Consider the following 25,702-nt stretch of genomic DNA (forward strand, 5'->3'; position numbering starts at 1 on the left):
TAATACTAATACAGTAATGTTTGCAATGTCAGGTGAAACACAAGCCGAGTTACAACATAAATTAGCTTCGTGTCTCTCGTAGTTATTATAAGCTCAACTCTCTTGTTGCCGTCCTGTCCCCTTGGAGAGGTCACAGCCAGTCGTTGCTACGCTGCGGTGTTAGCATTGCTGTTGCCGGGGAGGTAGCTGGAGCTGGAGGCGGAGTGCAGCAGCAGCAGCAGCCTGTTGGGACGGACGGTGGCAGACAGAGGACGCAGCTGTCACATGCTGGATGAACGGTGACTCGAAGCTGGACTGCGGGATGACGAATTGAGCGGAGGAACATATATCATCACATGGGAAACGCTTTTGATTAAAAAGAGTATTAATCCTTCGTGTTTTTCCACTTAGCAGCTTTAAAGTTGCGGTCGCGCCGGTTGGACTGGAGCACGTTCGGTCGTGTGAACAACGTTACCGGGGAGACGGTAACTTAGTGAAGACGTGAAAGCGGTCCACTCGAAATAAGTGCGGATAATAATTAAGAGTTGAATACTTGGCTGGAGAATAAAAACAAGCAACAGGGGAATTAAATCTCCCGGAGCTGAGGAGGACATCTCAAGAAGGCGAGGATCAAAGCAGCATGGTGAGTTTTGGGCCTGGAGAAAGGGGGCACGCTAGCTAACATGCGACAACCTGTTTGCGTCCTTCCTCCTGTTTGACTCGTGTTTGTCCTCGGCTCGACTCTCCGGTTGTAACTTTACACTGTAGTTCTTTGTCAGCGTTCATGCTCCAATTCACGACTCTTATCATTTACACGGACAGTTAATGACGGGTTATTGTCAACCAGCCAAACATATTAGCTTAGGTCAGAAAGGCCGGTTCTCACTGGTCTGCTACTAAACTTAAGCTAGTTAGCTAAAGGCAGGTATTTATGGTGTCGCCGGGCAAAATGTGGTTGACGGCGAAACATTAAACAACCCTAAGCTATTCTACTAACGTGTGTTTTAGAGCATGTTGAATTGGGGGGAAATGTGATTTTTCGCCTCATTATAAGTTGCACGAAATCCCAATTAAACACTGTTATTTAATCTCCTTAAGTTGCATGTGTAGCAACCACAACACGTGACGTGTGTTAAATGTTAGCTGTTACACAACTGTAGCTAAATGGCTATCAAAGAGTTCCGTGATAAAGGTCACGGCTATAAGCTGCTCAGACGCCAATTTTAAACAATCGATGCGAGGACGAGTTAGTCATAGATTAAACACAGACGCCATGTATGTACAATCAGCTGTATTTAATTGGAGAGAAACAAACGTCGTCGTCTGTTTGAAGTTGCCTGGCACATCGGCACCATGTGCTCTCTTCACGACCCTCAAAGTCACGCTTTCGGCTGAGCCTTCGGCTCACTACAAATCCGTAGCTCCTGAAATGTAACCACATTTTGCATAGCAGACTAGCTGGATTGAAAGGCTGTGCAATGTCCATTCATTTACTGGTTTAACAACAATGACTGAGCCACGCTGGAGATTTATTCAATGGATGACAGGTCAGAAAGGCTTGTTCGAGTCACGCTGGAGGCTCAGGCGTATTTGCGCCATGTATGGCTACATGTGACTGTGTGAGGGGCGGGGTCAGAGCGATAAGGAGGCCAATGAAAACTCACTCACATGGTTTGTTTGTGAGTGAAGAGCTGAGGGCTTGTGAAGAGCTGAGGGCTTGCAAAGACGGAAAGCTGGATTACAGGATCGCGGGTGAATTACCTTCATTGATTGGAATGGCTATGATATATTAGAGTAAGGGAGTCAGTTGTGTGGAGCTTAAGACATATGTTGATGTATTGCAATATGTAAAAAAAAAAAAACCTAACCCATCTGTCTTTATCTGTGTATGTGTGTTTTTTTATATATGTGTGTATGTATGTGTGTGTGTGTGTGTATATATATATATATATATATATATATAGATAGATAGATAGATAGATAGATAGATAGATAGATAGATGGATGGATGGATGGATGGATGTGTGTGACATGCTATGACATACATGTTGTTTGGTGAATTTGCCAGGTTTTATAGAGTTTTTATTTTTTGTTTCGAGTGACTGGTGATGAATTAACAAGCGATCTTGTTTGAGACTAGACTTTAATTTTTAAAAATTACCTGTTGCCTGGAAAGCATGCACATGAGTGGTTATTTCTTTAAAAGCTGGTGCATTGTTATTGGATCATTTGTTCTGCTGAAAAGTAGTTTATACATCACACCTCTGTACACAAGATATTTTAAAATGTTTAAATTGACCAATAAACAAAACTTGGAGCATAAAAAATTGAACCACAGAATAATTATTTCAAACTGCAAAAGTTGCATACATAACATATTTTAGGCTTTTGTTTTGAGCAATCACCTAATACTGTTCATAACAGAGGAGATGTGTCAGGACCTGGCTCCACTTTTGGAAACTATAAACAGTCTTTAATACCAATTTCTTTTGAGGACTTCTGACCTTCGCCTATCTGAAATCAGTTGCAGGTCATGCAACTCTACACCTTGCATTGTTTTATCATTTACAATCTCACAGTTTCACAACAAGATGATGAGCAGAACAACTTTCCTGTTCTAACTGCACCATTGTGTTTCCTCTAACATGCGGCAGTCACTGTAAGGTGTTCACCCTAAACAGTTGTCTCTATCTCACTGTGTATTCTCTTTATAATCATGCAGGTTACCACAAAGGGAGCAGGTCTGAACCCCAATGCTAAAGTGTGGCAGGAGATCCCTGCCCACCAGAGTGACATCCCAGAAGGGACAGAGGATTCTCCTTGGCTGCTGACCTACCCTCCTCCCGCTGAAATGACAGACGGTATGAGCTTATTTTAGTTTATCTCCATCTTGTCCTCATGCAATTTCATTATTAATGAAAACCAAATCCCTGTCTCTCTTGCACTGGTGCAGCACTAAAGTATGGGGATAGACTATGACATGTAAAGACATGTGTAGTATGTATTGAGACTTACTAAGATAAGTAAAGAGACACAGTATTTGAGGAAGTTGTAACTCTTGTCATCAGGATTGCACAGCAAAGACAAAGCATGATAAAGCTTGTTTAGAGCAATAGGTGATGTTATTTCACAACCATTTTGTTTCTGCTTGCCTCCTCTGTCTTAGGCAACGTAGAAGTTCCCTCTTCAGGGGGGAAAGGATTCGACGCCGAGTATCCTGACAGCACTGCTGACTTTGCCCCAGTAGCCACAGAGGGCATTGTGAATGGCATTGACCACCCTGACTTGAGCTATTTAGTCTTTGACCAACAATTCGAGTCGGCTATAGAGGGGGATGTTTCTAAGGAACAACCGATGTCTGAGGAGGGCCTGAGAGAGTCTTTGAAGAAACGGCTTGAGTTCTGCTTTTCGAGGTGAGTAGTGTACAAATGTACTGAGTCCTTTTTATACCACAAATTACAACTGAGTCCAGTGTTAATTCCTGTTCTCACAAGCTTCATTTAAGAAGTTAAACTTAAAAAAAATGTTTGGATGGATTTTTTAACAGACTTTTGCACTTGTATACTTTATTGCACAAGCTGTGTGTGTGTGTGTGTGTGTGTGTGTGTGTGTGTGTGTGTGTGTGTGTGTGTGTGTGTGTGTGTGTGTGTATGTGTGTATATACAGCTACTAGAACATCAGCAATGAATAACTGAATCGACTTGGAGTATGTTTCATAACTGCATGCAACCAGCTATTTTCTCAGTGTAGTATATTATATTCTAAAGTGCACTCATTTGCAGGTATGAGTCACTGCAGCCTAATTCAAGTTGGCAATTTATTTGGGAGATTTTTCGTTTTCCTCTCTTGAATGAACTGTGTGTGCTAACTATGATTAAATTCATTAACAACTTAGTCTAAACCAAGGTGTTTATATCCTAGGCTATCAGTATTTTCCTACAAGGTGAATATTAGAAGAGTTAGTGTCTTTGAATGAAATGTGTGTGCATTTAATCGGCAGGATTTATTAATTGGCTCACCCATACACATACTACAGTGATCTCTCTATGTATTTTATATAGTGGAAGGATTTTAAGTTCAACCATGAGTGGCTGAAGCACTTTGTGTATGATGAATAGAAGAATTGATGAAATCTTGTTTTCCAATCAGAGTTCTTATTGAGTAGAATAGATATTTTGAATGATGTTTTTAGTCTAATGTTGTTTTTGGTTTTTGCAGAGAGAACTTATCAAAGGACCTGTACCTGATATCCCAGATGGACAGTGATCAGTTTGTCCCCATCTGGACCATTGCTTGCATGGAGGACATCAAAGCCCTAACCACGGACATGGACCTCATTCTGGATGTACTGAGAGGTACCAGTACTGCTGTTCTCCCTGTATATCTGAGAAATGCGCAACGATTCTCTGAAACTTCAGTTTGCAGACAGAATCTTTGAAGTTAAAATAGTATTGATGTTTTACGTTTTATATATCGGTTAATTGGGCAGGTTCCCTGTCCCAGTTGAATAAATGACCACTTTAACTTGGAGTATAAGAAACTGAACCACTGAATGATTATTTCAAACTGCAAAAGTCACATGCGTTAGATATTTTATTTTTTGCTTTTGTTTAGAACAATCACCTGATAAACTGTTCATAACAGAGGAGACGTGTCAGGACCCTCCATTTATCAGTAACAATTAAATATAAATGTATGAAGCATGTGTCAGTGCTTAAGTTCCCATAGCATAATGTTTCCACCACAGTCTGTTTCTGTTAACCATTTTCCCAGGGAAGAAACTCTGAAGGGTGTGTAGCTTGCTAGCCAATAACTGTTTGCCATGCATTTTTTTTTTATCATAGTTCTCCTGAAACAGGGTTTGGTTGTGTTGATAAGGACACTGAGAAAGCTTGGCAGAATTTGCACTGCCATTCAGTGCTTGTAGTTAGTAATCCTGACATAAGCAAAATTAAAAATAAAATGTTGCAGATCTATGAGAGAGAGAGAGAGAGAGAGAGAGGCAACAGCACAATATGTAGGTGAATTAGGGGCCATCAAGTTACTTCTAAGTGGTGAAAAAAAACCTGTATTTCCTTTTGTGTCTTTGTTACAGCCTCTCCCATGGTGCAAGTTGATGAAAGTGGAGAGAGGGTTCGGCCAAACCACAGTCGCTGCATCATTATTCTGAGAGAGGTGCCAGAGACAACACCAGTTGAGGTAAAGAAAGTTCTATAGTGCATACTAAGCATTATCCCCCACCTGTCTCACTGTACAGTCCAACAGAGGAGGTGTTGCCACATGCTTGCGCTTGCTTGCGCTTGCTTACTCTGTGATCGGACAAAGCCGACAAGTTAGTTTTAGATGATGACACAGTACCGGCCCCACTGCATTTTAATGTTGTAATTTACTTTGTGGATTAATTTCTTGTAATGGGAATATCATGGCTCATCATCAGCTTATTATTACTGAGCCTGCTGGGTGGGGAAATGATGTATGTTTAATGTGTTCCTTGCATCTTTTTCACAGGAAGTGGAGGCTCTTTTTAAGAGTGAAAACTGTCCAAAAGCGTTGAGTGCCGAGTTTGCACACAACAGCAACTGGTACATTACATTTCAGTCAGATATGGATGCACAACAGGTACGTCTCCACATAAAAAAAATTAAAAAAAACTTTTGACCAATTTGCTGTATAATCCTGAAGTTAATAGAGATGCTTTTTTAGTGAATTCTTATTTTATATTAAAAAATATATAGTTTTAAACATTGTGAAATTACAGTATAAGTAGCCTAGTCATAGATGTGGCTTTCATTTGCTGTGGTTCCATTATTTTTTTACATCAGAGGGAACTTCTGTGACCTCAGTGCATGTGCAACATTTGGATCTGATAATTCTTGATTACATTGGCCTGTTCACTTTGTTAAACACAGTATTTTTGCAGCAACTTCATTTTAGTACATGCAAGTGACAAGCTTTCAGTTATAAACACTGACATTTTCACAGCTGCTCTGGGAATGAGGGGGGAGGTTAGAGAAGGAACAACACACATTTTACTGCATTGTGAATATTTATTTCTTTTCTTTTTTCCTGTCCTCAGGCTTTCAGATACCTAAGAGAGGAAGTGAAAACGTTCCAGGGAAAACCAATCATGGTGAGTTCTGTCATTTAAAACGCATAGCCAGTATTTAACATTATTAGTCAGCAAGTAGTACGTTACTAAGTTAAGTTTCAGGCAAGATCACTGCTCCTTATTGGTTCTAATTTAGACAGCCCAACGAGCATTGTGTTACACAAGACTAGTTGTGGTGTCAGCTGTCACGTCACTCCTCTGAAGGCTCGGCTGTTTGGCTAAGCCGTAGTCTCACAAGTAACCTTGGGATTTGTGTGTACAGAGACTTGATAAGCATGGAGGTGTGTGTCAGAATTGCTGCATACCCGTATCTCCAGACAGTGGATAACCCTTCTTATCACAATGTGACATTTACGTTTTGCATTTCAGGTATCTAATTCATAATTTTTCAGCTGGACTTTTATTTGACCTTGTGTGCCATTTTTCTCCCTGATAAAACAAATGAGGCTGTGATGTAACATTTCCGTCTAAGCCCCAGTGATGATCAGTATCGCGCTTGGAAGGATCCATAGGCACTGTGGCTGGCTGGGTGGAACTCTTCATCTGTAGCTCTCTGTCAGTCTATTGTATCTCTGCTTCTACGCTCTCCCTCTCCTCTCCCTCATCCTCATGCTCCTTTACTCTCCCTCTCCCCCTAACTCCCTCTCCCTCCCTTGCTCCCTATCCCTCCCTATCCTTCCCTTCCTCCTTCTTTCCCCTAGTCAGTGCAGTGTTTTATGACCTAATGACTGTATTTGAGATCTGAGGGGACTAAAGGACAAAAGACAGAGCTGCAACACTACTCATCATAGATACAGTGGAGGTCACATCTGTACTTCTAACATGTATGCCTGATTCTCTTCTCCCCCTTTCCCTCCCTCCAGGCCCGCATTAAGGCCATAAACACATTTTTTGGCAAGAACGGCTTCCGCAGCGTGGACCCTAACGTGTACAGTCAGCATGCTCAACCACAGGCTCAGTATGGCTCTGCGGTCTACATGCAGCAGGTGTACAGCCCTCAGCAGCAGTACCCTGTATACCCTGTGGTGTCTCCATCCTGGAACCCTTCGGTTGTGCCTTACTTTGAGACACCACTGGTGAGAACATAATATATTGTTCTGATTGTCTCTTTAAAAATATAAATGTATGCATTCTTCTATCCAGAAGAATGTATAATTTAACTGCTAAAATTAAATTGAGTCAACTTGGTCAAAACGGTGTCAAAGCTGTCCCAGTCCATACACAGATTTTATTGTTCATGTTTTACTGAAGGTGTCTTAATTTGATTTACCGCTGCCCTTTGTGATATCCAGGCACCTTTCCCGAACAGTGGATTTGTGAATGGTTACAGCAGCACAGGGAACTTTGATGGAAACTCAAACACCCATCGACATATGAACAGGAACCGGTAAGTGCAAGTCATGATGACATGATAACTCTCATTGATAGCAATGCTGTCCAGTCATAATGAACTGTCTGTATTGAAATATGCATCACTTTTGAAACACATTTATACAGGATAATAACTTGCCTCTTTCTAGCTCACAGCATCTATTTAAATCTTGCTCTTGCAACTATATCGAGCACATATAAAGCCACTAAAATTAGTACTGACAGTTGATCTCATTAATTCATTGCAGATTTTAGAGTTGTAATATATCTTTTAGATATCTTTGTTTGAATTTGTACTAAATGTTTGGAAGAAGTGTGTCCAAGTTATTTTTCATTAAAAAAAACACATTAGCAAATTCTTTATAAACCTAGTTACAGTTCAAAATACTTGTGCACCTCTTGCTTTTAGCGATGCATGACATCAATACACTTAATAAGCACAATGATAGTTAACTCAGACCTTAGCCAGTCATCTATGCTTTTAAGAGGCATATATAGCAACCGTGAGCTGTTGATTATGATCAAACTCACTCTCTGTCCATAGCCCACACTGTTTTTATAGGCATCCCATCTCTTATTGTTTAAGTAATTATTATGTTAGCACAACCCTAAAGTATTACAATGTACTTTTTCATGGTCAGTAGTGAGAAATGTGTGTCCTTTGTTTTCACCCAGAAACCATGTTAAGAATCACGCTAGGCACGGGGATGTGCCCCCTTCTTCTTCTTTGGTTCCGGGGACCCTGATGGATGGCCTGTCCGGTCCCTTGAGTCCACAGCCCCTCCAGACACCAGGGACACCGTCTGGCACCACTTCAGCGACACTCTCTCTGTCTTCCTTCAGCCTCAAAGACACTCCATCCAATGGATATGTGAGCGGAACTGGACGGGGCAGGTGAGTGAATGTTATCCAGCTCATTAACATAACAGATTATTAAAAGAAGATTTACAACCAGGGTGTGACAGGCTAATGCACATTGAAGAGTGTTATGTGTTGAGAATAATTTTCTAATGTAATAATCTGGCTTCATTTTAGGAGAGGTATCCACAGAGGCATGAGGAGGAAAAGAGAAGATGAACACACCACGGTCAGTATATTTTCCTCTTTTCCCCTGTTTTTTTTTTTTTTTAATCCCCCACACAATTATTCTACACTTCTGTTAGTGTAGTAGTTTTATGGCAAGCTGCACATTGTGTTTAACATTTTACTTTAATTGTCATAAAAATTACAGAAGCCTATCCCTCTGATGGAAGCCAAGGTAGCACCTCCACCAAACTTTGACCTGGCAGCTTCCAATTTTCCTCCTTTGCCGGGAGCAGTGGTCAGTGTACAGGGAGAAACTACACCAGAGATGCGCCTTTCTGATGTTGTACGTGGCCTTAAAGTGCCCAACAAGGTAAATTTCTGGTCCTCTGTGATACCTTCAACTCTAGAGATTCTTGTGAACAGCATTTAGGTTAATTGTATAAATGTGCATCATTAATTTTTTTTATCATTATTTCAGTCCGTGAGCCAAGAGGTTAACGAGACCCGACACACAAACACCTCAGATGATGCTGTAAACAAAGCTGCTCCTGTGACCCCGGTTGCTAAACCTGCTCCTGTGACCCCGGTTGCTAAACCTGCTCCTGTGACCCCGGTTGCTAAACCTGCTCCTGTGACCCCGGTTGCTAAACCTGCTCCTGTGACCCCGGTTGCTAAACCTGCTCCTGTGACCCCGGTTGTTAAACCTGCTCCTGTGACACCACAGACAGTGGCACCACCAGTCGCAAGGTAAAGTTTACTTCAAGCGTAAAAAATTTGTGTGAATAAAAAGAGCATATAAATGTGAATAACCTATCTTTTATTATTTGTCTATTTAGTGTTTCTCCTCCAGTAAAGGAAGAGAATAAAACTGAACCTCCCATTCCAAAGGGAACAATCTCCTCGTCCACGCAGGCTGCCTCCCCAACAGGCTCTGAAAAAGCCCCTTCCACCTGCAGCGAGTCTGTTTCTACAGACGCACCATCCTCGTCTCCCCCAACTCCAACATCAGAGCTGGTAAGGCCTTCCTCCTCATGAGCTAACAGCAAAAGCAAATTGGAATAAGTCACACAAATGGTGATATAAAAGTTCTTAGAAAATAGAAGAATAGACAAAATGTATCTTTTAAGTATCAAATATGCAGTATTATTACAGTATTATTTCTATCTAATCAGTCCATATTTCTACTATTTCTATCCAGGGCTTAAGAAAGCTCAGCTATGCAGAGGTGTGCCAGAGGCTGGCCAAGGACCCGCATCCAGCACAGACGCCCTCTCCCTCCCCTCCTGCCTCGTCACCCAGCCAACCCCTGCAAGAGCTCAAGGTCAACAGGGTTGAGGAGCCTCGGCCCAACTCCAAGCGCACTACAGACAAACCAGAGAAATCTGGGGACAGCCGCCCTCCTCGTCAACCATTGCGCTCCTTCAGAGGGGCAAATGGCCAAGTTAAATTTGGAGGTGCAGGGCTGAAGATTCGGGACCATCAGAGAGGCCTGAATACTGGCAAACCGTTTTCCCCACAGCGAGGAGCCAGACGCAGTGGCAAAGAGCAGAACATTCCCCCAAGGTCACCGAAATAACGCAAGAAGAAGGAACCTATAAAACATGAACTAAAATAAAAAGAATATATATGTAAATATATAATATATGTAAATAGAGAGATGAATATATTTCATTTGACTTTGTCACATAATCTCTTGGTTTAACATTGGTACAGACCGGAAATGATTTGGAAAGACTGTAAGGATATATTCCTTTGAGGAAAATGCATATAGTCTGCTGACAGAGTTGCAGACGTTTCTTGGGTGATGAATCATACCTGAAGAAATATCACCATGTTATCAAAAGATGCCTCATTAACGGGCTAAATCTGTAGCTTGTGTGTGTCTGTGTGTGTATATATTACTCTATGTATATGTGTTTGAGAGGGAGAAAGTGGGATCATGTTATTTTAAATGTAAGGTATTCTAGTATTTAACAAGCGCCGTCATTGTCCAAAATGACGATAAGGCACATTTGACTTCTGACTGGTTATGGTTGGAATGTGGTTTATCATGAGCTTTTTCATTTTGATCAAATTTGTTTTACATTGAAATCAAGGTAATGTGATCATTTGTGAAATGGGCGATGTTGAATCCATGGCAGAATAATAGAAACAATGGAATGTGTTTGAAGTACAGAAGGGTTGGATTTTGATGATGAGTAGCAAGAAATGTTCATGGTTATAGAATCCTGTTCTACAAAAGATGCTAGTGAGTACTAAGGCACATGTATTTAGATCATTGCATTATGTAATGATAATTTGGTCCCACAATTTTAACTGGGACTAGTTAAAAGTAGTAGGTCAGATTCAGAGGATCACCTATTAATCATGGTGGTATAGGATATGAGTAGTTCTGTATTGTATTGTTCTGTATAAAGCTTTTAGAGTAGCATCTCAGATCTTGGACGAATCGGCTTCATTGATAACTAGTATCTGCACGTGAATTGCTAAAATATATTGGATGATCTGAGGGACCTTGAGAGCAGGAATTAGATTTTCTACGGCAGTAGAAGTTCGTTGCCTCTTGATAGTAGTTTTGTTATAGTTTAAGCGATGGACAATGTCTCAACTTGATGACATTAATCACCTGCATCATCTGTTGTGATTAGATACACAAGTCTTCAGACAAATGTCCTTTTGGCATAAGACCACTTTCAAGCTTGATTTTATAAATGTCTAACATAGTGGCTTTTTCTTGCTTGTGTATCTCATCTGTGTATATACAGATTTATTTTTGATCTGGGTTGTTAACATACTTACTACTTTTCCTGCTGTAGACGAGATTAATTTTCTATTCATTTGTAACGTTTTTCTTTTCATGGTATTCAGTGTTTGGTGTATTTGTAAATTGTGTAGGCTCATGTAAAGGATACTTTGGTTATTGACAGCTGAATTCTGTAGCAATCTATACAGGCACTCAACAATGAGCAGAACATGCCTGCAGTTGTAGTGGTGTGAATTGAAATGCACTATCCTTTTAAACTCAAGGATTTGAATCATTACAAATAAGAAGTTGAAAGGTATTGCACAGAAGTGCTCAACTTGTGCTTAAATGTGATTCATTATTGTGTTGTCATTTGATCTGAATTGTCCATGGTGTTTGAAAATGGAAATGATCAACAGATGGTTGAAGATAAAGAATTACAGATTTTCAGGATTAGGGGGATAAAGTATTTAGCCTTAGATAAGTGTTTATGATTCCGCTTGTAGGGAATTGACTTATTTTTTTTGTCTTCTAATCACTTCAGCTGTCTCTTGTGTGTGTGTATATACAGCACGTTGTACACTTCAGACCACATGGATCTATCAAACCAAACTTACAGTGCCTTAACAGTGTTTAATGTCAGTATAAAGAGTTCAAGAATATTGAGCACATTAATTTGTCACACTGAACAAGGCTGGTTAGTCTGTGGTCAAATACAACATTATCCGTTCATGACACCTGATGACACTAGACTTTTAATGTAAATCTCGGTTTAATATAGGTGCAGCTGCAGGTTGGGGTTGGTTTGAGTGGAGCTTAATGTATGTGTGCATGCTTTTTGTCCATTGTGTGTGCGCGCGTGTGTGTGTGATGGTTTATTTTGTTAGCCTGTCAATGCAATTTCAGTCATATCAGAACCCTCATATAACTTTCACAATCAAACAAAGAACACACTGGTTTATTGAGTGAATATTTTATTGCTAAGCCTGATGTATGAAAATAAAGATTTATTTTTAAACAGTCATGTCTAACACAGATCTTTTCATGCACCTGAATGTGAATGTGTTATTTGAGAAGAAAACACCTCGCATGTTTGAAGTGTTGATTTGATCCTATTTAAACCTGGCATTTGTTGTATTTAGCACAACTGACTGACAGGACCGTGGCAGTCATGGTCAGTGTCGATTTCCTGTCACAGCATTAGAAGGGATTTGTTATCGGATTTTACATTTCATCTGCCAAGAAACCATCCGGAAATAACCTTCAACATTATGTAACTGTTGCAGGGATATTTGGCTCGGGGTCTTTAGTGAGTGCGTTCAGGAGATCTCATAGATGTGTGACACGTAATACAACGGAAACATTTGTAAATGCGTGGTGTAAAGGTGGCTTAATAATGTAGAAATCGCTGGATATTTTCCCGACGTCAATCCTGTTACGTAACACCGTGCCCAGTTCCAGCTCTCGCGGTGTTTTGCTAATGGCAGTGAGTGTCAACAAGGGCCAGGCAGCAGCAGCAACACAGCAGCACTGTCCGGAGCAGGGAGGGAGGAGTGAAGAGGCTGTTCAAACGTCGGGTGAGTTTAGTCACATTTCGGATCATCTAACGTCAAATATGATATTCTGGCGAAATATGTTCAGTCAGTGTTCGTGAAGCATGCGATGTTTCGTGCGACGGTAGCGTGGTTTATGAGCACAGCTTTCTGTAGCATTAGCGTGCTAACGTTGGTGTTAGCTACCAACTTGGCGGAGTGTGAACCCACAAGGTAGGCTAAACGAAGCTTCGATTAGCAGTTAGCATTAGCTTAGCTAGCTGTGTTGTGACTGATAGCTTCACTAAAATTGTCGCTTTGCGAGGCGTATCCCAGCGTCTGTTACCTGTTATTAGTTTTCGTGATTTATGCCTCCACGTTTGTTGTAATGTCACGGCTGTCAGGTTTCGGAAGCAAAATGTTTTGGTGTGATCACCGATAAGGTTATACTAGCTTAAGGCCCATCTCTCATAAAGTCAGAGCTAGCCAAAGAAATTGGCACTTTGGGTTAACCTATCCTCTGTTCGTAACCTAAGCCACCTAGCTAGCTACATAGCCGAACGACCTCGACAGTGATAGCCAGCTAGCGCCATGACTTGATGAGATCGTAAGGTAGGTTGCATGATAGCTTGTCTTGGCTCTGCTGCCTCATCGTCCCCGTTAGTGCCCGATTATCCTCGACCCGAGTCCGAAGCAAATGCTCTAAGCAGGCCGACAGTCTTCTGGCCTGTTTACCTCCTGTCACTGGGATTTGTGTCACCATGTTTTCCTATGTTCTCGGTGACAGGTAAGCACATGCAATTAATGGCGCTAAACAGATCTCTCTTCTCAACAGGTGCATTCATGTCATCTAGACTGACTGTGTTAGTTAATACAAAAGCAAGTGAAAACATAATCATACTAACACAATAGATGGGGACATTTAAATATTCTGTGGCCAAACAGTTGCTTTGTAATAGTTAACAGTGGTATATAGATCAATAAAAACATCCAGTAGCTTTCAACCATCACCAGTTTATTGCATCTATGTGCATACTTGGATAAAGCCTATAACTAGTCGCTCTGTTTTTTGCTCTCTTTTGCAGAACATTTGTCTGAGATGGGGGATGATCGTCCATTTGTATGCACTGCCCCCGGATGTGGGCAGGTATGATTTCACACAACATATTAATTCATATGCACATAACACTCTGTTTCACTCTTTGTTTTGTCACCTCTGATCATCCAGCTCAGAAATATGAGAGAAAAATGTGCCTCTTTCTTCATATTACATGGGCTCACAGCAGTTTAGCGTTCAGGTAACCGTACAGTTAAGATACTGTACAAATGCCAAATCAGTTAAAAGATGACACACAAATAAGACTGCCTGTATAGTGCCCTACGTCGCCATGGACCATCTGCACAGAATACAGGTGTTATAATTCAACTCACATCATCTGTAATTAAGTTATTTTGTTGTGTTCTTCGTCATATGTCCGCCGCACAGTAGACACACTTATACTACATTTTCTATACTTCACTAAACTATTACGTTTTGCTCATCTGCTGTGTTGTTTGTTTTTTTTACAGAGATTCACAAATGAAGACCACCTGTCAGTCCACAAACACAAGCATGAAATGACATTAAAATTTGGTCCTGCCAGAACAGACTCTGTCATCATTGCAGGTACCGTTGACCATAGTATTCGTTAACTGAAGCTGAATTGAGGAATAATTATGCCTTAATACTCCATGCATTGATATATGATAGATTTCCTTTTCAAACGATATTTCTGTCCCCTGTTCTTCTCAACTAAAGTAAAATGTATATATTGCAGACCAGACCCCGACACCCACACGTTTCCTGAAGAACTGTGAGGAGGTTGGGCTGTTCAATGAGCTGGCCACCTCCTTTGAGCAGGAGTTTTGCAAAGCACACGAAGACGACCAGAGGACAAAGCACCCGGTGAGAAAAAGGGTGAATGAACATGTTGAATGAATTACATACTGTTAGTTTCCTTCAGATGAAAATTAAATCACCGCTTTATTATTTTTTAAATGACCTGAAAGGCTAAATTCAACTTCTTTGCTCCAAGGCTGCACCTTTACAAACACCATCTGAAGTTAAAGTTGAGGATGAGGGTCCTTTACAAGTCGATTCTTCCTCTCCCGGAAGTCCAGATTCCTCGTCCAGCATGTCAGATGATAGCAGAAATTCAAGGGTGAGAGGCAAGGTACAATACATTGCCCCAAACTGTGCTTTTGTGTGGTCAGCAAGCTGGTTTAAGACTCCTGTCAACAACTGGTTTCCTGTTCATGCAGAAATACATATTTAGAAACGGGAAATAAATTATATTGTTTGATTCCTCAACAGGAGATTCCTACAAAGCCTGTGGTGAGCTCAGCCCCCACTCCAACCATTGTGCGTCCAGGTTCTCTTCCCCTCCACTTGAGTAATGACGCACTTCACCCAACTCTGCCCTCTCCAACATCTGTCATCACGCAAGCTCCACCCTCCAACAGACAGCTCAGGTAAACTACAGTGTGCTCCCGTTGTTTGCAGCCCTTGATGTTCATTGGCCTGGGGTGGTTTTTGCACAACATTATAAAACTGAAGTGGTCAAAAAAAGTCACACTTGGGAAAGAAGTCACCTCAGCAACTAACAAGCAACCAACCAGTCAGCCATCAAGGTCAGGGCAGTTGTTCAATATTGGCTTTGTAGCGAAATTTAGCTCTGGTTAAGTGAAAAGATCTCATGTTTACTTCTTGAATCCTTTATCCACAGCACGAGGCAGAGGCTGCTGTTTGACAGGCATAATTGCAAAACTGTTTGACACAGGAGTTGCTCCTGCTTTAGCTCCTAATGCCTTACATCCACCTAAAATATTACTTTTTGAGCTTACGTGTTTTGCGTTGGAGTTGCATACTGTTGGTCCTTGCCTGTTGTGGTTGTGGTTGTGTTTGTGTCTTTACCACTACGATGTTTTTCTAAATCCGTCATCATAATTCACAATAATCCAAACACTGGGTTAGGTTTGGGGTGTGAGAGCTGACCACTGAGAACAGACTGGGCTTTTAAGGGTGGGGCCATAAGAGGGACAGGCACAAACAGAGCATTCAGACAGAGGGTAAACACAGGCGCTGCAGCAGTGGACAGTAGCAGAAAATAATGTATTTTTGTAACACAAAAGAATGTAAATATTTTATAGTAGAAACCCGGTGTATATGGGACCTTTTTAAAATAGTATTTTTGAGAAGGTGCATGTTAAGATGTATGATTAGCAATATATGATAAAGTGTATGTTTGAGGTGTTACTTATTTATCTCTCCATCATCCTCTGCTTCCTGATCAAACAGTGCAGATGAGGAAGGTGTGGGTGGAAGCCAACGGTCCTCTACAGTTCCATATTTCTGCAATTCTTAGGAGACTCACTATATCGTACCTGCTTTTGAAAGATCAAATCAAATCCCTCTCAATATGATACCTCGCCCACATATACTGTTGCTCTAACTGCCGTTTCATTGGGACTTGAGAGGCTAGGTACAATTAGCAATGAGAGAGAGAAGAGTGTCTGTTGGCAAAATTAAATACTTCAACCTGTCACTTGACCTGTATTTTGTCATTGGGCACAGAGTGGAGGAGCAGCCATTCACAAGTATCTGATCTTTGTCAACAGCTCCCCAACGAGCGCTTATCCACTGGTAAGGCACCTCCCCAATGGGCAGACAGTCCCTCTTCTGCCCAGTCCTGTTCAGATGACCTCAGTTATATCTGTAAGTCATTTTAAAAACTTAAAAATTGTACTTTTAATATTATTTTTGTATTATTTATTTACATTATCCCTTTTGTTTCTCTCTCTCTGTCTGGGTTTTGTTGTGACGTGGAGCTCGCAAGGCCAGTGAACTCAGTGCCTAACATCCCTGGGATTCCAGGACCTCCAGTTGGTGGGGCAAGCAGTGGGTCGTCCTCCCCGTCTGGATATAGTATGCACTCTGATACCAAGATGGTGAGATGATGAGTCATTGTGGCGTCATTTTGTAGGATGCTGGCTCTGGAAAGGAATGGGTTCATTTATATAAACTTTTTTTAAAAAAAATAGCTGGTTAGTCTAGCTTTTTACACTTTAAATGTGTCTTACATGTGATGGTTTTTGCATCCCTATTTTTAACAGCTCTCTTTATGAGGCTAACACAAAATGACCTACATGGAGGGTTGTTTGTGTCTTTGTAGCGGCTGAAAGCAGCTCTAACTCATCAGGGCTCAGGGGTACAGGATGGGGCTGGTGGGAGGGCAGGGTCCATCCCTGCTGTCCCCCAGCGGCAGGAACAGAGCCAGCAGCCCTCTCAAAACTCTGATGCACCATCACCTGCCCAACCCCAGGTAAAACACATGCGATATAAAGGAACTTACATGCAGATCTTAACAAGGATCAGATGCATTAATTCCTACAGTATCAGGAAACCTTTGATTGACAATAATATGGGTCTCTCCTCCCAAACACTCGCCCCCTTAGCCTAAATAAGCAGTATTCGGAATATATTGTGCATATACAGTAGAAAGACAACAGAGATGCAACATCTGCTTTTCTGCATAAATTAAAAATCAAATCTCTCAAACGAAGAGTGTTTGATACTTAAGATTTTATGTTGAGTATCATTTTAATTTTGGAAAAACTCTTTACAATGGTGTTGGAAAACTGGCAGGTTAGCTTTGGATTCTCTTGTGTTCCTAATTTTTTCTTGTTTCTAAAGCGTAGTATTCACACACACACAAGATTTATTGGTGCCAAGAAGCAAAGGAGTTAATGGAGAACTTTACATTAACTTTATGTTAAAGGTCATAACCTTTTGGATATCCCTCTGCACATTGCTATTTCTGAGCCAACCCAAATAAATAGAAAATAAAAATAAATAGTGCCCTTTTAAGGAGAGATAATAAGTTGATATTTCAGGGTCAAAAATAAATGAAGAAGAGCTCGCCTTTCAGCCACTATAGTGATCACATTTGTGTCAGTGTTACTCCTATTGGTCAATAGCATTCATTTTATTCTTAAAAACTACATATACCGCTCATCCACAGCAAAATGCCGGGCATGCATTTGTAACCTAAAAGTATTCAGCACCTCCATCCCCTCCCTTCATTCCCCAGGTGTCCCCTGCACAGCCAACAGGAGGCCGGCGGCGGCGAGCTACAGAGATGGACCCTGACGAAAGGAGGCAGCGCTTCCTGGAGAGAAACCGTGCAGCCGCCTCCCGCTGCAGGCAGAAACGAAAGTTGTGGGTTAACTCTTTGGAGAAGAAGGCAGATGATCTCGCCAACATGAATGTCTCCCTGACGGTGAGTCTTCCATTTTCCTCTCACTCGAGGGTCTTGTCAGTAACTGAAACATGCTCATAGATTGGTCTCTTTGATAATATGACAAGACGGGGCATGTTGGGAATGATTTGTGTGTGTTTTGTGTTGCCATCAGAATGAAGTAAGCCTACTGAGGAATGAGGTGGCACAGCTGAAGCAGCTCCTCCTGGCCCACAAAGACTGCCCTGTCACTGTAATGCAGAAGAAGGCAGCTTTCCTAGGTAACCATTTAAGATCAACAACTGACTGATGAGCTTCCTGCATCATATCACTTATTCTGTCAGGATCCATCTGTCATCTCCTCCATCTAATGCATTCTTTTTACGCGCTCACCTCTCTAAGGGTGAATGTTTCTGTCTCTGTCTCTAGCTGCAGGAGGAGAGGACACCTCCAGGGATACATCCACTGAACCCATCGGCTCCCCGGCGGCAGTTATCCAGCACGGGCCGTCACCCCCCGCCTCAGCTTCCAGTCCAGGGGCCACCATCAATGGGCTGAGCGTCCGCGCTGCAGAGGCGGTGGCTATGTCGGTCTTGGCCGGCATGGGATCGGGCCAGCCGGGAGGAATCGACATGGCAACGCAGTCACAGTCAGCCCCAAGATGATGTGCTGACGCGGGCAGTCAGTATAAACTTGAGTGGCATTTGGAGGCCGGACTGGTGCAAAGTGTTTGAAAAGAGGGACCCGCCCTCAACCCCAACCCGAGACTCAGATACTCTCCTCCACTCACAGCCAATGATAATCACACAAAGACACGGCACAGTGCCTCCGTCAGACCCTTCAGTCCCTGTTCAGAGAAGCTTCGTCACGCTCTGTATGTAAATATGAATAACACGTTGGACACTCACTCTGCAGGGTTTGGGGCCATTTCTTGTTCAGTTGTAAACGGTTTTAGATGGGGATGAAAATATGAATGAAATAATGTATCATTTATTTTCCTTTCACTTAAAAATGCAGCTTAAAGTCCAACTTTGTCCCACACACTGGCTGTGATGAGGTTGGTTGCTTTCCAGGCTGACAATTTTACTTGTATTTTTCAATTGTAAGAAAAGATTTTTATGCCTGATACTGGTCGTTGACATCATGTTTTGCTGATGTAGTGAAAGTGCGTTCCGTGAGAGATTTGCTGGCGTATTGCAGTAAAAGTCAGCCTGAGAAATGTTTCTAATGCTCTTTATTTGTTTACTTTTCAACCTGTCCTTTAGTTCTTTGTATACGTTTCCCTTTTGAGTTAATTTTCCTCAAATACACATGACGGTTTAGTCAGCCGAGTGCATAACAAACCAAATTGTAGTTGTGTACACAGTTTACCCTGTGAGTGTGTGCCTGACTTTTTTACCACCCTTTTTAAGCCATTTGGAATGGATGTCATTACATTCGTCGTGTATGTATCAATCCCTATTGACTGCATGGATTTCTCAAGACTGAAGAATACCACTGTTTGTGCTTCATCATACTATCACTGTTGATTGATCTGCTTTTCTTCTGTTTTATAATATGAAATTATTGATGCAAAAACTGTCCTTGTTATGTAAGGATTCCATCCTCAGTCCTAATGTAACACACTTGAAATGGTTAGCTTTAGAAGGCCTTTAAATGATAATCAAACATAATAGATTTTAAATCATTTACCCTGGCATTTCAGTTGAGGAAAGAGTAGTGCAATATATTTTTCTATTGAATATCAATGTTCTTGCATTTAGCTGATGTGTGTAGCCCGGCCGCTTAGAGGGGTTTGGTCCATTTCTGTTGAAAGCTAAAGTTATGAGGTGACCAGAGAAAATGTGAAGATGAGTGTTCTTGGATGAATGAGATTGGTGATTAGAGCACATCTGTAGAGTAATACAGATGTCCTAGTCTTGGATGCTTTCCAACATTTGAAAAGCTGTCTTGTATCATGAAGTAGACTTAATACTTGTGCAAGGTGCTTCTTTTGAAATTTAAGTTTTGAAATGCAGATTATTTTATACCGCATTGTACTTCCAAGTCTATCATGTTGTTTTTCCCCTGCGTGTGTGTGGGTGTGTGTTTTGTTTTTTATAACATGTCATTGTTTTAAGATGTTTATTTTTCTCTGTTGGCATGTTCGGCTTTTGTTTTTTCCATTGTGTGATAGTGTGTCCCTTTATTTTGTTAAGAGGATAGGTATGTCTCATGTGTTAAACAGAGATTGAACCACATGAAAAAAATGTCTCGAAGATCTCTGTATGGAGTGAGTTTGTCAAATACTCAGGCCTAAAGATGGGGAAAAAATACTTGTGTATAGTCTCAACTAATGAATAAGTTGTCTCGGGCAAATAATAAAATAAATTAATGAAAAAGAAAAGCTCATCAGCATGCTTTCACTTATCTTCACTTTGGACAACAAATCCTGATATTTCCAACAATCACTACCTACCAAGCGCCGACCAGCAAACAAACAAAGTTAGTATATAAACATAGTGAAGCATTTAGCAACAAAAAAGAGAGCTTTATCTCATTGCTCTCGAGCAAAAAAGCACTAAAAGGAGCATTCATATTACATGACCAGAAACAAAACATTGATACATGATACTGAAAGTGTAAATAAGTAAGATTTAACTTGAAAGTTGATAAAATGTCAGTAATGTGTTAAGGAAGGCTCAGATGTAGTGAGCAAAAAGATTTACTATTGTTTGGCTCACATGGTGTGGGCCAAACAACCAAACCCAAGTTCAGCCAAGGACACTAGGGTGCAGCAGCTTGATGTCATGACATGAGTAGGGTGTGGTGAGCTTCTTCACTGTGTTTATTGACAAAATGCATACCAACTTTAGAGGAGCATGGTGCCACCTACTGTATCGGAGTGCATCGTTGCTGCACTTGCTAACCAGTTTGGCTTCATATTATCAGGTCAATTTATCAGCTAATATAATTTTAACCACTACTAACACGTGGCCTATAATGTAAATTTTTAATATGTGGCTGATAAATTATTGGGATGGTATTTATCATGAATCTGTACTTCTAACCATCGGGAAAAAATGTATAATAATAAATCCGTGCTACACAATTTTGTTCCCAAATGACGGAATAAAGTTCATTTTGTAAGACATAAGAAAAATACAAACATAAAAAAATATAAAACATGAAACTGATCATAAAACGTAATTTTGTTTCAGGTTGTTCAAATTGAGCGCGAAAACATTTCATTTCCGGCCGCCATCTTTGTTTGGCTAGGCAGCGGTAGGGCAACCTGAGAAGTGGGTTAAAAGTCTCTTATTGTGCCGCAAACTGAATATTTTCTATTGAACAGTTCAAAACATTTCTTTGAATATTATTAAAATACCTCCAAAACGGTAGTGATTGTTGTTAAACGACCTACAGGACATTTTAAAGACCACGAGGTAATTATTTTTCGGAAACTCAGATGCTGTGACTCAAGTGTAGCTCCTGCTAATTCATGAGAAACACAAACTTCGGCCAGTTTCCAGTTGTGAATGTAGGTTAACTACATTCACTCAAGTACTGCACTTAATGGTAAGTACAAATCTGACATACTCGTGATTTACTCATTTCAAATTTAATTTACTTCACATTTCAGAGGGAAATATTGTTCTTTTAGCTTGATGACGTAGCGTTGGTCTAGTAGCTACGTTAAACTAGCTAGCTAACTAAACATCATCAACGACTCCAACATTAAAAGGCTCTTATATCTGTATTTATAATAAAAACAGAATAGTATGCTATATTATAATAATATAACACTGAGAGGAGCCATTCTGAGTCCTTTGTTTGCTGATAATTATGGCACTTTTACATGAATTTTATTTATAATGGCGTATTTTAGACTGTGTATTTCTACTCTCACTTAGGAGTACTACTTCCTCCGCCATTGCCAGGCTCGACCTGAGGGGAGGCTGGCAGGTGAGTCGGATGTGGAGGAATGCTGTTTCCCCTCTCAGCTGTAAAAACACAACAGCAGAGGGAGCAGGGAGTCTGCCTTATCCAACCATCCTGTCACAGCAATTACCATCAGCCCTGGTCATGTGACTGACAGACTCCTCTGGCGAGTTGTTCCCGTCTCCCACAGTCATGGCGGTGTCGGGGAGTCGCGAAGATGAAGTAAACAGCACCGCCACTACATCTTGATTTTATTTCTTAGCTTCATGCTGGACTGTACCCGCTGTCATCCGAGATTTCACAAACACCCCGCAGGCTGCTGTGCTCCCAACGATGGCCGACCGCGGCGTTGATCTGTCGGCTCTGCCTAAAGAGGTCAGGGACCAGCTGGCGGAGTTGGATCTGGAGCTATCCGAAGGTAAGCTTTCTATACAGCGGGTTTAATAGTTTGTGCTGCCGCGGTAATGAATGCAAACGCAAGTTTAGTGTGTCGCGTGTTTATGTGGAAGCAGCCACAAACAGATCGTCCCGTGTCAGCTGGTAAGAGTCGGAGCTGCTGCAGTGGATCCGGACACGACTACAACTAATGATAAAAACACACTGACCTCCTTTTCAAGCTGTCATTTCACCATCCATGTATCATTGTTGCTTTCATTGTACACAGATGCATTTATTTGCATAGATTGCGACACATGCAATGAACAAATGTCTGTTTTTGTTGCTTATCTGGCATGTTTTGGTATTTTTATCGTCCATTTTCTTGTTTTGATCCACATTATCTGTCTGCATATATATCATAGATTGCTCATCATCACAGCTATATAGGCATTTACACTTATGTGGAGGAAAATGGGTCAAGTTTGACATCCCGGAGGCCCTGTGTGTGTGTGTGTGTGTGTGTGTGTGTGTGTGTGTGTGTGTGTGTGTGTGTGTGTGTGTGTGTGTGTTATTGTGCAGCCTCAGACATTGGTGGACACTAAATTATGCTGTGTCCCCCTCCACACTGTTGGAGCCTGAACCCAGAAACTGCAGCAGATACAGGAGGGTTATTTGTTTTATAAGAATGACTGTGGGAAATGGGAATATGGTGCTGGCTGTTATGCAAGTCTCCTCCTCACACTGTGAATCACAGTGCAGCAGCTTGATTGGTGCTGTGCAGCTTCAGGTGCCCGGGGGTGGATGAGTAATGTTATGTTTCACATGGAGAGCCAAGCAGGGGGATGTATGTGCCACTAATGATGCCTCAGTCCCACTTGCGACACACACACAGATACCCGAAACTGTCCTGCCCACGTAGGAGGACAGGTGAAACTTCACCTCACATGAGAAAACCTGGAAACAGTTTGTCATCATTACTGTGCACTTGTTCAACCTATTTTATGAATTTTAGAAATAGTAACAGTGATAGGAATATTTTTCTCTCATTCATGAAAAGGCAACAAATCTCACAGGACACGTTTTAAGGTCTGAAAAGACAAACTAGCTGGCAGTCTTTCCCTTACATCCGACTGTGAATCTCTTTGACTTTCTCTGTCACTTGTTTGTTCCAGTTTGTTATTTAAGGAGGCAATCAAGGAATCAGTTTATCTTGACGGCATGTTATTCATCATGCAAAGCAATTTATTAGTCAAATTCACAAGGTGTCACACACAGTGTGCTACGCTATGACCTGAACTGCTATAGAGTTGAGTGTGTGTTCTGGTTAATAATAGACACCAATTATCTGTGTGATAATGAGTCTGGATAATGGAGGCTGGGATGTTCACACTGTGTTCAGCTTGCTTAACATGGGTGAGAGGCAGTGGATGATAGGAAATCACTGTGCAATCAAGTGCTCAACCTGCACTGGCATACAGTAATTGTAAATTAGGATGATATTTATCCTACAACACTTAACTCTCTTATTTGTAAGGGACGTGAAGCAGCTGTAGTAACAGATTAATTAACCTGGTCTGGATTGTTGTTTGGATTGTTATAAATGCAAAAGCTGTTGTTTGTAGACCTTAATTATGCTTGATGTAAGGGTCATAGAGCTCAAATAGTGAGTTTTTTTATTTTGAAATGGTTTCAGTCAACTGTACTCAAGTCTTAGTTTTAAGTCAAGTCTTCAGTGAAAATAAAAAACTAGATCAGAGTGTTTTAACAATCTAGTCCCACCTTTGTTACTGGGACAAAACAACCGGATACATCTTGTCAGTTAAATATTATTTAAAAAATAATATAATTTTAACCTTGATAAAATTCACTTAGTAAAACAGAAATGGTATTTACTGGATATAAGGGGCTGTAATTGTATCATTACTTCCATCATCAATGTATCTGTTGATTGATGCTCAAGAAAATTACGAAAAAGACAAGTTCAAAGACCCAAAGGCCAACATTAAAAAGAAAACTAACAGTTCATATTCCCATATTTTTGACAAGTTGAAGATATCAAAATGTTTTGTATTTTTACCTGATAAATTACTTAAACAATTCTGAAACTGTTTTAATAATATCAACTCTTTCCGGTTATGAAAAGACATGTTGATAAGTCGAGCCTTGAAACAGGTTTGTTTCGTATTTTAAACTGTGGTATGATAGTGCCTTGATGTAGGTGCCATACAGCATAAATAGTAAACCTTTGATTGTAAAATCGTAATCTGGAATATCTAGGTACATCCTGTCAGTTGAACAGTTTTAAAAAGACTGAAAACTAATAGCAGGTTTTACTTTATTAGATAAACCTATTACTTATTAACTACTTATTAGAGCTGTAACTTATGACCATTCCATTATCAATTAATATCTTATTTATTCCTCAAGAAAATAGTGAAAAATTTCCAAAAGAGGTTCAGAGACCCAAAGGTCACATCTTTAAAATTGCTTGTCTTGTCCAACTAACTGCCCAAAACACAAAGATATTCAGTTAATAGTGATATAAGACAAAGATGATTATGAATACTTAATTATTAATTGTTGATGAAATAGTTCCTGCCAAACAATTAATCGTTTCAACACTTTATTTTGTGAATAAGAACCTATCATCTAATCCAAGTCAAGTCTCAAATTATTCTCAGGTCTATCAGCTCTTAAGGTAATAAAATTGGCTCGAGTCAGGGTTGAGTCGAAGTCATGTGACTCTATTTACAGTATTTAGTTTTTCAGCTATGGCAGTTTGGAAACAGTTGCTGCTTTGCTCTGGTCAGACTTCTTGACTGGAGCAGCCAAAACTGGTCTATTGGCAGAACAATCAGAAGTCTTTGAGTACGGTCACCTGTGACAGTTAGAGTGTTTTAGGCTGAAGTGTGAGTGAGCGGTAAGGTGAAACCCCCAGACTTACTGACCCTCTGCTAGGGCCTCATTTTATCATCTGTAACTTTATATCAGGGACGACTCTTGTGCTAATAAGATGGCTCGGTGCACTCCAGATGCTCCACTCCTGTATCCACATCATCTTCTGTGATGAAGTGCATTCGCCGTCTGCTCAACTGCACTCAAGCCGCACAACGCCGACGGAATGAGGCGAGCGGCAGCTGGCTGTCCAATGAGCCTTAAATGTTCTCATGGATATCTTTTACATGGCAACAATCACCCCTTTGTTGTTCTAATACATGGGACTCCCCTAGCAACAAACAGAGGAAAATATGCATCAGCACTTTTTCACAGCAATAGTTGTGGGCTGCAGAGAGTGTGTGTGTATTTGTCTGTATTTGTGTGCAAGTGTGTGCATGTGAGAGAGGGGAAGAGAGCAACTCCACCTACT

The 25,702-nt window shown here is 40.9% G+C and overlaps 3 protein-coding genes across 10 annotated transcripts in view; all 3 read left to right on the forward strand.

The window, feature by feature from the left end:
* Nucleotides 1-202: 202 nt before the first annotated feature.
* On the forward strand, nt 203-12,250 carry larp4ab (La ribonucleoprotein 4Ab). Of its 2 annotated transcripts, XM_073468188.1 has the most exons (15): nt 203-622; nt 2,702-2,840; nt 3,146-3,392; nt 4,198-4,334; nt 5,075-5,178; nt 5,488-5,598; nt 6,056-6,109; nt 6,952-7,164; nt 7,381-7,475; nt 8,135-8,353; nt 8,495-8,546; nt 8,691-8,855; nt 8,964-9,232; nt 9,322-9,499; nt 9,684-12,250. In XM_073468188.1, the coding sequence occupies exons 1-15, from the start codon at nt 620-622 to the stop codon at nt 10,059-10,061; spliced, it is 2,364 nt and encodes a 787-aa protein (XP_073324289.1). In that variant the 5' UTR covers nt 203-619; the 3' UTR covers nt 10,062-12,250. The 2 variants fall into 2 exon arrangements, with proteins under 2 accessions (XP_073324289.1, XP_073324288.1); XM_073468187.1 differs by lacking the exon at nt 203-622 and having other exon boundaries at nt 2,696-2,840.
* Nucleotides 12,251-12,645: 395 nt separating this feature from the next.
* On the forward strand, nt 12,646-20,427 carry atf7b (activating transcription factor 7b). Of its 6 annotated transcripts, none has more exons than XM_073468668.1 (12): nt 12,646-12,805; nt 13,846-13,907; nt 14,330-14,426; nt 14,578-14,705; nt 14,836-14,961; nt 15,114-15,271; nt 16,418-16,514; nt 16,628-16,747; nt 16,972-17,121; nt 17,890-18,078; nt 18,212-18,317; nt 18,439-20,427. In XM_073468668.1, exons 1-12 carry the CDS (start codon nt 12,709-12,711, stop codon nt 18,441-18,443), a joined length of 1,335 nt encoding a protein of 444 aa, XP_073324769.1. In that variant the 5' UTR covers nt 12,646-12,708; the 3' UTR covers nt 18,444-20,427. The 6 variants fall into 6 exon arrangements, with proteins under 6 accessions (XP_073324769.1, XP_073324767.1, XP_073324766.1 ...); XM_073468666.1 differs by having other exon boundaries at nt 18,466-20,427; XM_073468665.1 differs by having other exon boundaries at nt 14,578-14,717; nt 14,836-14,973; nt 18,466-18,798.
* A 1,738-nt stretch (nt 20,428-22,165) lies between these two features.
* The window catches only part of dip2bb (disco-interacting protein 2 homolog Bb), a 41,804-nt gene continuing 38,267 nt past the window's right edge, over nt 22,166-25,702 (forward strand). For both annotated transcript variants that reach the window (XR_012179387.1, XM_073467860.1), the window contains exon 1: nt 22,166-22,375. Coding sequence is in view for 1 of the 2 variants with exons in the window: in XM_073467860.1 (XP_073323961.1) it covers nt 22,291-22,375 (85 nt within the window). In the remaining variant the exon portion in view is untranslated. The remainder of the gene's footprint in view (nt 22,376-25,702) is intronic.

The sequence above is a fragment of the Pagrus major genome, chromosome 6 (genome assembly GCF_040436345.1).
Source record: "Pagrus major chromosome 6, Pma_NU_1.0".
In the NCBI taxonomy this organism is placed as follows: Eukaryota; Metazoa; Chordata; class Actinopteri; order Spariformes; family Sparidae; genus Pagrus; species Pagrus major.